This window comes from Hakea prostrata, chromosome 4, assembly GCF_041222555.1.
Source record: "Hakea prostrata isolate BN-2017 chromosome 4, UWA_Hpros_2, whole genome shotgun sequence".
NCBI classification, from domain to species: Eukaryota; Viridiplantae; Streptophyta; class Magnoliopsida; order Proteales; family Proteaceae; genus Hakea; species Hakea prostrata.
This window is the reverse complement of record NC_142603.1, coordinates 34,391,772-34,406,896: the sequence shown is the minus strand read 5'-3', so window position 1 is coordinate 34,406,896 and position 15,125 is coordinate 34,391,772. Positions and strand designations below refer to the sequence as shown.

Below are 15,125 nucleotides of genomic sequence, written 5' to 3'. Positions count from 1 at the left end.
CTGAGACACATTGACAGCAGCCAAAAAATTTCAAAAGGAAGATTCTGAACGGTCCTCAGATGAAGTAAACTCTCAAAGAAGCAATATAACTTGCATCAACAATAATAATCAGACCTATTGTAAAAGATCTTCAGGGAACAGAGTGGCCGCAGCAATAGAAACTTCTCCAAATAACTGAAACAGATGATTCCAAATAATACCAGTGAAGGATTTCACAAACAGTCTCCAACAGCAGGTCTAATTTATGTCACGCAGCAAAAATTCCCCCAAAGCGACGTCTGATCTGAATATATTCTAACAGAATCTGTCTTCAAAAACTTAAAACCAGAAACAGTCTCCTTTATTTAATCACCTAGGTTTGATTCCAACCAGTACCCCCCCCCCCCCAAAAAAAAAAAAAAAAAAAAAAATCAGAAAAATCACATCCCTGGCAGAGGAGTTACACTCACTTCCAGAATGGCAGAGACTTGATTCTGTGTTGCATTAGATCATGAATCAGTCTCTCATCCTATCGTCTGAAACCAACCAAAAATCAGCAAGAGTGCTGCTCCAATTAAAAAAGAAAACCTGCTGCTGAAGACTCTCAATCCAGCAATAGTAAGCTTCACCAAATTGTTGCAAAGAGGAAAACTCTCAAGAGTTTAGCGCAAGAGATTTGCGGGATCCTTAGTTCCAATCTTCTGATACCATGTAATCTGTAGAAAAACATAGAAGCAAGAGAGCTGGAGAAGAAGAAGAAGAAGAAGAAGAAGAAGAAGAGCAGAGAACAGAAAAGAAGAGAAATCGAGAGAGACAGGGGATGATTGGGAGCCTCACTTTTGTTGTGAGAAAATCCAAGAGGAATCTGTTTGCTTACAGATTAGGAATTGAGAGTTACAATCAGAACAGAAGACAAAGGGGGAGTTCTATATGAACTCAAATAAGCATGTACATTGGCGCTGACTCTCAACTCATTTTCTTTCCAGAATTACCCTTTAATAGGTACCAAATTTAATTATCTGTTGACGATGAATGTAAGTACTTACTTTTTCTAGTCATATTAGCTACTGAACATGGAATATATTCCATTGTCAACCTCTGATTGGACATCATTTATTTAGGACACTTTCTATTTGCTTCCTTACTGGGTGTTGATAATTTCATAAAGCGGATGACATTGGTATCTGCCTATGAAATTTTGGCAACTCTGGACTATTGAGGCCATCCTTCACATGTTTCTGTCTGATAATATCTCCTGAATTCTTGTGGTTTTGCTTTTGATTCTGCTGAATAGAACTAAGATTTTTGTGGACTTTCTAATTAGCAGTTTCTCTCTGTCAGGGGTCCACCTACAGAATGTTTCATTTTCCATGCTCGAGCTGCTGAAGGCAGATTACCCTATCAAGAAGAGGTTTACGTCTATGATGTTATCAATCTTGTACATTGTCATGATTCTTCTATTCATTATTCCTTGAATGAATTGGTTCATTACTTCAGTATTTTTGTTTTGTTTAAAAAGGCCTTGATAAGTTTCATGTTTTAAAACTCCATTTCAGTCCTCTGTTCTTTATTTACTTGGAAGCTCTATTTCATGTTAGGCAAATACTGCATCTTTTTAGTATAATATTACATGATATAATTTTTATATCTTTATACATTTTAGAGGAAGCCCAGAGATCCTTTCCATTTGTTTCATGATTGAGGTGACGGAATCTGATTTTGTTGAGGCATTTCCTTAGTTGTGCATGACAAGTACTTCTACATGCTAATACCATGACTTCTATTTGTAGCTTAACTTGAAAGGAACAGGGGTTATGTGTGTGGAGCTGGTTGCTAATCGTTTCTTACGGAAGGTAATATACTTGTACATGTGTAATTCTATTTTGTTCCTTGTGCTTCTATGTTCTACCGAGCTCTGTATTTTTCTCATCTTTTACTCTCCTTAAATCTTTTTGGCAGTTTTTTTCTCATTTCTCGTCATTCATATCATTCAAATGGATGTTTTTGTCATGACCTTAGCAGTTGCACCAATAGTAACAAATTGAAAAAACATTGCAGCACTTCAACCATGGTCCAAAGAGTATAAATTAATTGGAGATTGAGTAGATTAGAAGAAGAATAAGAGAAACCATACCTTGAAGTGATGATTGAGATGGAAAGCCAATGCAGTGATGGTTTGATATTTGAAAATGTGAAATATAAATTAAAGTGGTGTGGGTTTGATATAAGAAAAGAAAATCATGTCGGTTGAAGGTTCCAAGATAAGAAGGCAAAGCTGATAGGATTTGGAATTTAGGTATTCAAACATTAGCGTTATTGATGGATGATCTGCCTGGAAAGATAAGAACGTTGAACAGGATTAGTTTCTTAGGCAATATAATTCCTTTCTTTTGTTGGCAATTTGGCATGATTTAGGAAAATTCTCAAGTTGACCCATAATCGTCTCATTTTTTGTACTTTTTTCATTACAAATCATGTCTGTAGTTGTAGAAATTAACAAAATAAATATAATTGGGGCCTTCGAGTTTGTGGTAACTTCAAGATTCTTTTGATAAAATTCTCTATTTGAACATAGGGAAACTTCAATTCTCTCATATTTTTCTTCTCATGCTTGGTCTTGAAAACGAAATATGCCTTGGCCAAATTATTTCTACTACTTTTCTAGCTTTTTGAAGTTGACTTCCAGAATTTGAAATTGTAGAGAATGCTATCACAGCCTTACGTAATTTATAATGATAAATTGAACATTGTAGAACAGGTAGCAAGTTTCTGTTTGGGTTGAAATTTGACCAACTTGGTGGAAACCTGGGAATTTTCCAGGACATCTCGTGTGGTTTCGGTGTTGTTTTGATGGTTTTTTTTACTTGAGTTTTGGCATAATTCCTATTAGTTGAGAGATATGTGTCTATTTCGACAAAATACAGAGTTGTAAATTGTAGCAAAATTACTTTAATTAAAAAAACATAAACATCATCATCATAAACCACACAAATAAATACATGCATATTTGTACTAATGTTCCACTATTTTTAGTATAAAACAGAAAATGATTGGCATATATATATATTATCATTTTTTGAATGATTGCAGCAGATATTTTATAAGTTTCAATTATTTATATAAATAATTAACTATAAAAAGAAAAAAAATTCCACACCTTCGAAAGGTAGATCGAGTGATGGTGTGGTGTAGGACAGCCCTAGAATAGGGTATTCTACAAGACCAAGGATCCTAAATCATGAAGGGAGGGGGTTTGCACGGCACACATTGGATTCCACACTTAGAGAACTACAGGAAATTAAAATTCTAGCAAAGAAAAATATATCTACCATGCAAAAAAAAATCAAATGTAAAGCTTAAGGAAAGAACTATGTAAATCTATTCATTCAATCCACAAGACTAGATAATGGGAAGAGGGCACTGCATTCAAAGAAATAAAATTTCAGCAACAAATGATACACTTTATTAATCCAAGGGGGTTCAAGATACATAAACAATATTAATCTCATCCAAACTAAAACTAAATCAACCCCAAACGCCAATAAGACCGACAAATAATTCTATGTAAAGAAACTGTAACCAGCAGCAAGTATGGAATGACAGAAATAAGAATGACGTAGGACAGCAAGGCAGAAAATTAATACACTAGGAACTATAGATGTTGTGCTAGAAAACAGGGGAAAGAAGAGCAGCAAAGCTGGGACTGTCGTGGGAGATTTCTCAGAGAAAGAAACAGAGAGGGCTAAGATAACTGTCGATTCTATGAGAAGAGGTGAAACATAATTTTTTTCTATTTTCTTTTTAGGGAGCAAAGATGGAACTAAAAGAGAGAGAAGAAGGATAAAATTTTTTCTAGGACAGAAAGTATGGCTTCTTTGAAGAAAATTAGAGTAGATCTTTGTAGAGGAGAGGAAGGGGAAAGTTTCTAGTGGGAAGCTAGGGTGAAAGGAGGGAAGAAAACTTCTTTGGGAAGAATTGGTTCCTCCAGGGGGGGAGAGAGAGAGCAACGTGAGTTTCTTTTTCTTCTAATTCTTTTTATTCATGCCTTCTCTTGTGGCTGGTTACATACTTAAAAGAAATGAATGAAACTACCACAAATTCCCCCAATAACTCAAAGAAATAAAATAAAATAGAAGTAGGAAGATTGGAGGACAGAGCGAATGAGCACCACTCTGCCAGTGAAAGAGAGGAGCTTGTCCTTCCAAAGTTGAAGCATTTTGCGGATGTGGTCTAGCACTGGGTCCATTCGTCAATGCCTAACAATTAGAAATAGGGTTTCACTTACCTTGTGGACTCGAGAATTTATCGATATTAGAATGAAATCAAGCTCATCATGCTTCTCACTGTCTCAATACTACCTACTATCTAATTTACTTACTAAGTAGCAGAGTGGCTATGAATTATGAGGGTAGGGGACCATAAATCTTGATCATTGCCATCAAGATTCTGTGAAATCTATCATGATTTGCAGTTCTAATATTAATTTATTCCAAGTTGAAGATTCCATTTGGTAACTAAGTACAAACTTTTCAAACAGTACCATTCCGTGTCCGTTTTCTCATTGTTTGAATTTTGAAACTTAGAATATTGTTTCTTTCATATTCAAAATGTGGATTTGAATTGGGAACATGGAAGTTAGCAACTTGCTCTTCCAATTCCGCCAGAAATTGGGAATAGCTAAATGGGGTCAAAAAAGGATATGGAATCAACTCACCTGATGAAGAAACAATTATAGGATCAAACAATTGTGGCTTTTCCTTCTTTCTAGTACAAGTAAAATACCTTTGGAGGAGTGATGTAACCAGGTCAGCAGGCCCAAAAGAGGCCTAGAAATTGGGCCCAAACAGCCTCTTGAGCATGTGGCAGCAAGGTCTGGCTGAATACCTCTGGGGGTAATTTGGTCATTTTCATGCCCCACCTTGGGTTTGTCCTCAGTCCAAATAGATTCCTTGTCTCCTGAGGAGTCCAAATCTAGTTTGATTTCTTTAGTTCGTTGAGTCAAAATTAGGATATTTAAGAGTCCTAGTTGGAATCTAGTTACAAGATTCCTTCTAGATAATGTTTATTTTATGTTGATATTATTGTGGTCCGAGTTAGTTGTCAAGTATTTAGAGTTTTACAAGCATTTAAATATTCCCTTTATGTGGTCGAGTCCAATTAACTTGTTAAGTTCTAGTCCAAGTCCAAGTTCTTTTATGTAAGGCTATATATAATCCCCACACCTCACTGTAAATTTTCAGATGAAGTTGAATAAAATTGAGATTGGAGTCGTAGGAGATATCTCATGGCCTGGGCTGAAGGTTTGATTCAAGCAATCTGAAATTCCGGTGAGTTCTTCAACTCACAACAACATCCCCCAACCTGTGAGTGCAACCCACCCCACCCCCTTCTCATCCCAACACCTCCCATACCCTTCGCCAGACGTAGGAAACCCTCCCCCCTCCACCCCTCACCCTGCCATTGCAACATCCCCCCCCACCCTTCCCCACCCTGTGGCAGAAAGAAAATCCCTTCCCCCTTCCTCACCCTGTGGGAGAAAGAAAACCACTTCCCCCTTCCCTTCTAGTTCTTGTGGCTGCATCCCTCACTCTCCCCCTTTCTTCTCTTCCTTTCTTTTTTTCTTCATTTTTTCCCCTTCTTTTCCCCTTCTTGATTCTCTTGGTAGATCTGCCCCAAAAAAGAAGAAAAAAAAGGACAAGTAGATCTGGAAAAAAAAATGAAGAAGAAGAAGAAAGAAAAGATGGAAGAAAAGACAAGAAAAAAGAAGAAAGAATCAAGAATCTTGAAGAATTCCAAGATCCATTCAAGAATTCTTCAAGATCCAATAAAGAACCTCCCCCCTACCCTTTGCTGTAGGATGCTCTGCGTCTATCCCCCTTAACCCCAAGACCCTAGAGCCCATCTTTGCTAAACCCTAACCATCCCAAGACCCAACCAATCATTGTCTCCCCTTATCATGACCAGTTAAGTTTGGGTATCTCAAATCTTACCCATGTAAACTCTAATTCACACCATTTCCTTTTCCTACCAACTCTAGATCATCCCATATGAACTCTGGGTATGCTTAAACCCTAGAGTCTCAAAAAGCATCAGCCCATCTTAATTTTGTTAAAACCCTAAACCTTTCCTTGAACCTCCCAAAACCATTATACACAATATATTATCCATTTTCTTCCCCAAAACCATTCCATAGGAGACCCATAAGTTTCCTATCCTCTTGAACCAAATCCATCAACAAAACCTTAACCTTTTATTATCCCATTTATTTGCTGGTTCTGATTAAAGAGGATCCTGGAAGGCTAACCTAGATCTTGGGTTACATTAGTGGTATTATAGCTAGAAGAACTAACAAGAAGGACTACCAATAATCCTATCCATGGACAAACCCATTATTGCTAGACGGCTTGAGAGCATCTAGAAAACTCAGCAAGAGATGATGGCACAATTGTTGGGACTTGCTACCCAATTCCAAGAACTAAACACAAGGGTGACCCATCTGGAATAGGCAAAAGATCCCATTCAGTCTCTATCACCACCACCACCACCAGTACCAAGATGGAACTCACAGATCTGTGTGCCCCACCGAGAAGATATTAATGGAGCCCAAAGGTATGGAGGTGAAGCTGAAGGAGAACCATACCATCCTAGGACATCCAGGGCTTGGAATGATCATACCAGGGAGTCCAGGTATAACATCCCATTTTATAAGAGGTTTAAGATTGAGGGAGACCATGCCACCGTCAAAATCTAGGAGGGGTGCATATCGAGTGATACTTCACTGGTGGCCATGATCACAAAAGGGGTGCAGACCATCACAAAGTTAAACTGAAGCTGAAGGAGTTCAATGGATTCCTAGATCCTCAAGTATTCTATGACTGAAGAGCAACCCTAGACGATTACTTTGACTGGTACAAACTCCCTGATGACAAAGTGATGAGATTAACTAGAGCCAAGCTAGTGGGTGTAGCAAGAGATTGGTGGAACACTATGGAGCATGAGTACTACCATGAAGGCAAGGAACTCACTGCCTAAAACCAGATGAGAAGAGAATTAACAGAGAGGTACCTCCCTGAACATTACAAAACCAGGCTATAAGAACAATTCCACACTTTGAAGCAAGGTAACCTTTTAGTTTCAGACTATATTCAGCAATTTGACTCCTCAGCTTCTAAAACTGGTACCTAAGAAAGTAAGCTTCAAACGATGACTAGGTTTAAGTTGAGGTTAAGGACAAATATCCTATTAGCCTTGAGAGTTACTGATTTGATTGATTTGAGAGACCTATTTGAGAAAGCCCTAAGGGCCAAAACCTTGTTGGCCTAAAGAAATAGTCTTGTCAAGATGCCAGGAAAGATCTTGCCTACACCCTTTTTCTCCCATTGCCACCACACTCGGAATTCACCCCATTAAAAATTTCCCCTAAAATCCTGTGGTGTTCAAGAAACTTACTTCTACCCAACTAGTTGGTTTCAAAGCGCCAATACATGGTTTTCTTTTTACTCCGCGTGTCATAGTTCTTGGGTTGATCTGATCACACAAAAAAACAATTGAAGTACCCATCTCAAAACCTACCCATCCTAACCTTGCAAAATCTTTGAAGTCTCCCAAAATCAACCCATCAAGAAGCTAGGAGCATATCACAAGTCCACAATCTCTCCATATATGTAAAGGCATCATTGTATCTCACCCTATAGTCCACTTAGGGGTGCAAGTTTGGCCCTTGGCCCTAACCCACCCTATCCTGGCCTGAGCCCAAATAAGGCCTGGGATAAAAATTTTTGGCCTCGAGGGCAGGTCAGGGCCAAAATATTTTTACCTTGAATTAGGTCGAAGGGCAAGACTGGGACTAGTGTTTGTCCAACCCTACACTTAACTACATAATACGTTTATAAGGCCAATATTTTTAATATTAGATGGTTCAAATTGAACAAGAAGTTAGATTCAAAATTCACAAGTAGTTAGATTATGCATATCAATTATATATATGATTCAAATTTGATCAGAGACAAGGACATGGACAGGGTGAGGGCCAATCAAGGACATGGACAAGGACAGGTTATGAGCCAATTAAGGACATGGACAAGATTTAGCGAATCAGGGACAGAGAGGCCCAACTGGGGCAAGGGCCGGGGTCAACCCGTCTCAACCCGACCCATTTAGGGACAATCAGGGTGGCTTGGCTTATAGAGTTTAGGGTCAGGGTAGGAATGGGCTTAGTTAAAAACATATAGGGTTGGGATTGGAAAAGCCCAACCCAGGTTGTCCCTGTTGCAGCCTAGTCCCACTCCATAACATATAGCAACCATGCAAAATGTGGGACCCAAATTCATAAATCCTAGCACCCAAGGCATTGACTCTCATCCAATTAAGGCTACATCTGATGCTGCAAAAGGTATGGAATGGAAGGAGAAGAAAGTCTTTGAGTTTTTGTGATGGTGAGCATTAGGGTCAGGATCCCAGCTTTGATTCAATGCGAGAAGAGAAAGATGGCTTTTCTCCCAGCAGCTTTTTATTTATAATGACACGAGGAACAATCTAGAATGGTACAAGGACTAAAATACCCCCATTACAAAATTCCCCTAGAACCTATATTACAACAGAATTTTTTTCTCATTTCGATTTTTAGGTTTTTACGTTGTCCTATTGCCTTGTCATGCATCACTTATATAAAGTGGAGGTAAAATGTGGATTTAGCTTCTGGAAGTTCTAGGGATTCTTGTAGAAGACCTAAATCATTTTGGCTGTTAGTGCCTGGATGATACTAACTGAAAGATGGTCACTCTACTCACCTAAGCCTTTTCTCTGTAAAATGAAATCAGCATGGTTGATACTGCTTCACCATTCAACTCTATTCAGAGCTAGTTGATTTCTAATCCATGCATATCTTTTCTCACCTGTTCTCCTGAAGTCTCTATAGGCATCTCATGCCTATTTTTAACTCTTCTGCTTGACTTCAATCTCAATCATACCACTTCTTATTGGTGGAACACACAAAGAAGCAGCATAAAATGCTGCAAGATTAGGATGAAACAGGTTCATCTTTCCCCCAGTGGTGGAAATGGTGCAAGGAACTGGGACTGCAGGGACAAAGTTACTCATTCCTTGAGGTTTAACATATGACTTTGAAAACAAAGCTTTTCTGGTATGAACTTGAAGCAGTTTACTTTCAGCATGTGCAGGTTCGATGGTAACTGAATGAAGAAGTTCCATGTCTTGTTAGTGTATGCTAAATTAATTTCCACCACCTTGCAATGCATCACACATTCATTATATTCTATGTAATGGGATACAGAGTTTGGCTTTAAACCATACAGGCGCTTTATGGTGTACATTTCACATCTTTAATTAGCTCGACTTGCACAGATCAAGCACAAACACTTTGCTCTGATGGATCTTCCATGCTTTGCCCCTTTAGAGAGGCTGGCTTTAATGCAGGGCAGGTCTTTTCCCCCCCTGAAGATATCACTTGCTATTCTTTGCTACTGGGGAATTTGCTATTTGTGTTTGACAAGCTTTTGGATGGTTAGCTATACTAGTTTTATTGTAGCTTGGTGCATGTGAAAGAACTTATGTCCGTCATATGGTTACCATAGCATTAACTTTGATTGGTGCACGATTCTTATATATTTAGTTTTGTCTATTTTTCAGTTTATTGTTTGGGGAGGGCAGGGTGGAGGTGATTGTGATGGATGGCTTGATGTCACAGTGCAAAGAATTGAGTAAAAAAAAATTCAACATGTCAGCATTGTCTATTATGATTACACTGTCAAAATGCTTCTTTTATGCTCTTGATAATCAGACTGCAAATCACTTCTTCAAAGCCTTGAGTTTCCTGGTCTGAGGCAGTACAAAAATTATTTTCTTGACCATTGAACCTTGTTCAGGCCATCTTCTGTGACTTTCGGAAAATGCGTTGAATTTCCTCACTTTCCATGCTTCACTTGCTTCCTAACATCTTCTACTACCTTCTGTAGATGGTTCGAGTTCTGATTGCAACATCGATAAGAGAGGCAGCTGCAGGTGCAGGTGACAATGCATTGCTTGATTTAATGGATGCTACATGTAGACGTGCCACAGCTCCCCCAGCACCACCTGATGGTCTTTGCCTTGTGGATGTTGGCTATACTGAATTCAATCAGGAGAATTGCCTTATCCGGTAGTGTTAATCCAGTGAAATATCATACTTCTTACCTGCTTCTCCCCATCACCACTGACCATACATATTCTTTTGTGAGTTAATTTCATGTACCATCCCATGTAGCTAATTTATTACATATTCACTTCGAGGAAAGTACATGTACCATCCCCATTCTTTTTGGAGTAATATCAAGGTGGTTTAGTTGATTAGTTGGTGTCTTTTTTAATTGATGGTGTCATCATGTCATATTTCTTTAGATGGGCAAACTGCCCTTAATGAAAGTGGAGTAAGATTCAGAATGATAGAGAAGTCCCCAGCACTGACTGCTTGCCCTTAAAAGCAGAGCCTGCCCTAACCCTTGTCAAACAAACAAAATATTTCTTGCAAACCCTTTTTCTCCATGGGATATGTTGGGTAGTGTCTGTATCTGAAGGCAAATGTGGGATTGTGTGGAATTGGCATTTGGTAAGCCCTTGAGAGAGAGGAGTCCGGATCCTCTCCCTATAGGGTAGAGAATTGTGCTCTTCTCACACTCCTCTACCACATAATTAGGAGAGGTTTTATGTCTGAGCACTAACAAGGTAGATCAAAGATGACCCCTCGTTTAAATATATAGTGGAAGGGTGTGAAGAGGGCAGTCTTCTAGGGTAGAGGATTCCAACTTTGAATTTGGGACCTTGGAACTTAGAAGCGTTTGTGATTGAATTGTGTTGAGAAAGTTGGGCCATTTGACCGATCCTTTCTAGTGGTGCACATCTGAAACGCTGAAATTTCTAATTGGATTATCAGTTTCACACCGTGGTGTAATTTCCAGAGTTTACTGCTTCAAAGTCAAAGGAGCGGGTGGCAGACCATTGATCAGTGGCTGTGTGCGACTATGTTAGAAGGAGATTCCAATACAAGATATGGAAGGCCGAGACTCTAACCTAAAAATTGTTTTTCCATTTTCAATCTGTTTTTTCCTATCTGGTCTTGAATAAAGACTCTTGATGCAACCATCTCAGTGATGCTCTAACAAACATTGTGCTACGTAAGAATGGGCGTAGTAGGAATCAGATCAGTTTCTAGGCCCGCAGAAAGGAATTAATGACCACCCGGAAAGCATCCAAAACCTAGCGTGAGATCCACCCCCCCCCCCCTAATAAAAAAAAAATCTAGTGAGAATAGCCTCAACGGTAGTCTTGATGTGGGTAATTCAGATCTTCTCCACTTGGGCAGGCCCTCACCTATCTTTCCACCCTCATAGTGGGGCTAAAATAGGCATGCCCGTATACCATGGTTGAAGGATGCGGGGAACGGCTTGCCAGGGTGGAGAGGATCTGGACTTATAGATAAAAACCCTTGTTGGATCAAGCAATGGTAGCACAATCCAATAGATCAAGTAGGTGGACCACAAGGTGGGCCTACAAATCTCTAACTAAGGCCCATTATTCTAGTCGTAAATTTTATTACATAGATGATACTATATGTGCGTTGAGCAATGGTTTACATGATGACATGTGGCAAGAGAAAAGGGGAGACACCCAAGTGTACACGTGTTACCTAATTATCATTAGTAAATTGATAATGAGAGAGAAAAGTGGGGATACCTAAGTATACATGTGACATCATTAGTCAAGTAATAAAGTAATAATGAAAGAGAAAATGGGTAACACCTAAGTGTACATGTGTCACTTACATATCATTAATAAAGTGATTAGTGATAATGAAAGAGAAAAATGGGGGGGGGGGGGGAAACGTAAGTATACATATATCACCTAAGTATTCCAGCTTTGGTGGTGAAAGGGTAGCCACTTCGGTGGTGTAGAGTAATCACTTTGGTGGTATTGCCACTTCGGTATTTTAGAGAGATATACATCCTCCATGGATCTCCTTAGGCTTTTGATTATAATGAAAGAGAAAGAGAAAAGACAATATTCAAAAAAATATACATAATTTATTTTTGGAAATGGTTTGAGAACATATATTATGAGACTGAATGTTTTATGGCACATGCGTTGACATGTACTCGAAAAGAGATTGAAAATTTTATTTTGAAAATATGAATGCCATGTTTTAATCATGTATATAGTATGATTGTTTTATAATATTCACTAGGCTAGTTTAGCTCATACCCTATTATCATGTAAAGACAGAAAACCAAAGAACAAGGGTAAATGCATAACGATCCAGGAGCAAGATTGAGAGCTGAGGTCTCTTTTGATCATGTTAGCTATTTCAATTCATAGAAGATAATTATATTTAAGTATTTTAAGGGTTTGTATAATATAGTAAATGTTAAGTTTAGTAGTTGGTGTGGTTTTGGAATACGGATTATTGTACTTAATGGTAAATATAATTAGAGTTGTAGTTGGCATCAGATATCGCCGACACACGGCGATTTATCGTCGTGTCACTCGGGGGTGACACGAAAGTCCCTAGCGATACTATTTTTTTCCTTTTATCGGTGATATATCGCCAATGTCGACTTTTCTCCTGTGTCGGGTGGCATTAAGGCCGCCGTCAGGGTTGAGCGTCGACGCCTCTTTGCCGAAGACAAAGAATCCCACCAATGTCATCACAACCCCCTCCTACCACCCAACGCTAGTACCAACCTTGCTCTTGATGCACTCTCTCAAGAAGGTCCAGCTCCTCCTCCTCTCCTTGTCTATCAATTTTAATTTTCTCTACCTATCATCTTTCTGCAATTCACCCTTAATTAGGTTTAGTATATATATGTTAGCTAGCTAGCTAGTTGAACGATAACTGATGATGTAATCAGGACTATCGGAGGAGCCAGTGCAACAAGAGCGAGGCAAGGGAAGTGGCGGTGGAGGAGGAGGTGCCACATCAACGTGGGAGGCAACGGAGAGGAGTAAGAAGAAGAAGAAGTAGCAGCAGTGAAAGAAGAGAGTGGACGGCGAAGATGATGGGGAAGAAGAGGCCGATGAGGGGGATGCTGGAAAAGGCAGACTGGAGAGGTCGAACGGGGGAAGAAGAATGGCATTGACTATCTCTTCCACCTATACGAACAGTGCTGTGAATTCTTGATTCAGGTTCAAAACATTGGTAGGGAAAGTGGTGAGAAATGCCCTCAAAAAGTCGGGCGACATGTCGCCTGTGTTGCCAGGCATTGACACCGCGACACCAGGCACCATATTGGACCTTGGTTGGCATCAAATGATATGACTTTTTGCATTCTCTTAATAGATTGATGTTTCCGTCATGGTTATTATGATATTTTATTTGTGTTTTGAAATAGTGGTTAAAAAGGAGTAACAGCCATATCACCCAGTAGGGTTTAGGTGTCATGGGCCCCACCTTGCCCTAGTAAGTGGGGTCGTGGCAGGTGTGGCATATTGAAACTGGTGAGGAGGCTTGGGCTTGGACGGAGAATTGGGTCCAAGGGATCCCATGTTGCCGCATTGAAGAGGAAGCTCCCCCAGGTAAGGAAAATATGCTGGTGTCTGAACTTATTGATCAGTAGTTGCGAGTGTTGAAGGTTGATCTTATCAAAGCAAATTTTCTCTGAAAGAATAGCTACTGCCATATGTAAGATGCCTCTCCCTTTGTTTCCCAGCTCTGATAAGCTTATTTGGGTAGGAACAAAGAATAGTGTGATCAGGATGAAAGTTGTTTATAATAATTTTCTTAGACTTGAGTCTCTATCCCGCAGTGAAAAAGGAGCATCGACTTTAAGAGTTTGTAACTGGCTACTGGGAAGGCGATAGTGAAGAGGCAGTTTCAGATTGATTCTGCTTGCATCCAATTGTGGATAGGAAGGAGAAAATTTTGATCATATTATGTTGGGTTGTAGATTCGCACAAGCTGCTTGGTTTGCGTCTGTTGTCTTACAAACCGCGGGCGAGTAATCCTATAGTTTATAAATGGTTGAAAGAGATTAAATTGCTGCCTAAAATGGAAAGTGTACGTGTAAAGACAGCGGTATTCACACACTGTTTGTTCCTGTGTTGGCAACTGTGGATCGCTTGTAATGATATGCTTTCCAAGAGAAGAGTTTAGCAATCAGATCAGGTAGCTCTGAAGGCAGCAAAGTGGGCAGATGAGTTTATGTGTGCTTCTGTTTTAAGCAGGAGCCGCCACAGTCAGAAACGAGGACAACTGTAGATAGTTGGGAAGAGCCACCATTTTGGTGGGTTAAAATGAACTTGACCATCAATTTCGAAAATTCCAAAACCCGATGACGAAAAAAACCTAAAGAACCCAAACCCTAAGGAAGAAATCATAGAGAAAAGGATTGGAGGAAGAAATTCACTGTTGCTCTCTGTAGCTTTGGAATTGAAGAGCAAAGAGGCCGGCTGCAAGGTTCAATGGCGACCAGTTACTAAAAGGACATTTGTCAACTTACAAACCAAGCAGCATTCTTTCTCAATGCTGATGCTACGTGAGCTCCATGTTGTATATATCTCGTAGGATGAATTTTGGATATTCTGAGCTTCAAATTAATCTTTCCACAATTGATGAATGAAAGTAGATCTTGAATATAATATTTTCAAACAATCCTTTTGTTTATCTTGGTAGAATCAATCAGATTACGAAAACTGTTTATTTATTCATTTGTTTTATTATATGAACAATCATATCTACATAATCTTTCCACGTCGATGGTGAATCAAACGAAAAATGTTGAATTTAATGATTTTAAATGAACGTATATATGATTTGGAATCCAGAGGTAAAATTCAAATCCTGCATTTTCTAATATGTTAGCCGGCTAGGAATATCATAAAACAAAATTTTGTTATGTTTTATAATTAGATCAATCATTAAGAATAAAAATGGGATGGTATCAATTTTCATTCTTTATTTTGTCTCTTTAAAAAAAATTACAAAAATTTATGGATGATTTTCATCTAGACCCTTAAGGTTTGATTTAAGTTACTTTTTAGTCCAAAAAAAGGGAATTTTGATTTGGCTTCCCTTGTAGTATTCAAAAAATTCCATTTAAGAACATCTTGATTTTTTTTCATGACTAAGGCTCTTTTTAGTATCAATTATCATTTTCAAT

The 15,125-nt window shown here is 38.9% G+C and overlaps 2 protein-coding genes across 2 annotated transcripts in view; both read left to right on the top strand.

Annotated features, from left to right (window-relative positions):
• Window positions 1-11,156, top strand: part of LOC149018723 (Pseudouridine synthase family protein) — a 39,448-nt gene extending 28,292 nt beyond the window's left edge. Inside the window, 3 exon segments of the mRNA XM_089152875.1 lie at window positions 1,321-1,390; window positions 1,770-1,832; window positions 9,954-11,156. Coding sequence (XP_089009001.1) covers window positions 1,321-1,390; window positions 1,770-1,832; window positions 9,954-10,139 — 319 coding nt within the window. The 3' untranslated portion in view covers window positions 10,140-11,156.
• A 1,117-nt stretch (window positions 11,157-12,273) lies between these two features.
• Window positions 12,274-13,233, top strand: LOC149018722 (floricaula/leafy homolog). Its single transcript, XM_089153953.1, has 4 exons — window positions 12,274-12,324; window positions 12,613-12,739; window positions 12,879-12,958; window positions 13,069-13,233. Exons 1-4 carry the CDS (start codon window positions 12,274-12,276, stop codon window positions 13,231-13,233), a joined length of 423 nt encoding a protein of 140 aa, XP_089010079.1.
• Window positions 13,234-15,125: the final 1,892 nt, after the last annotated feature.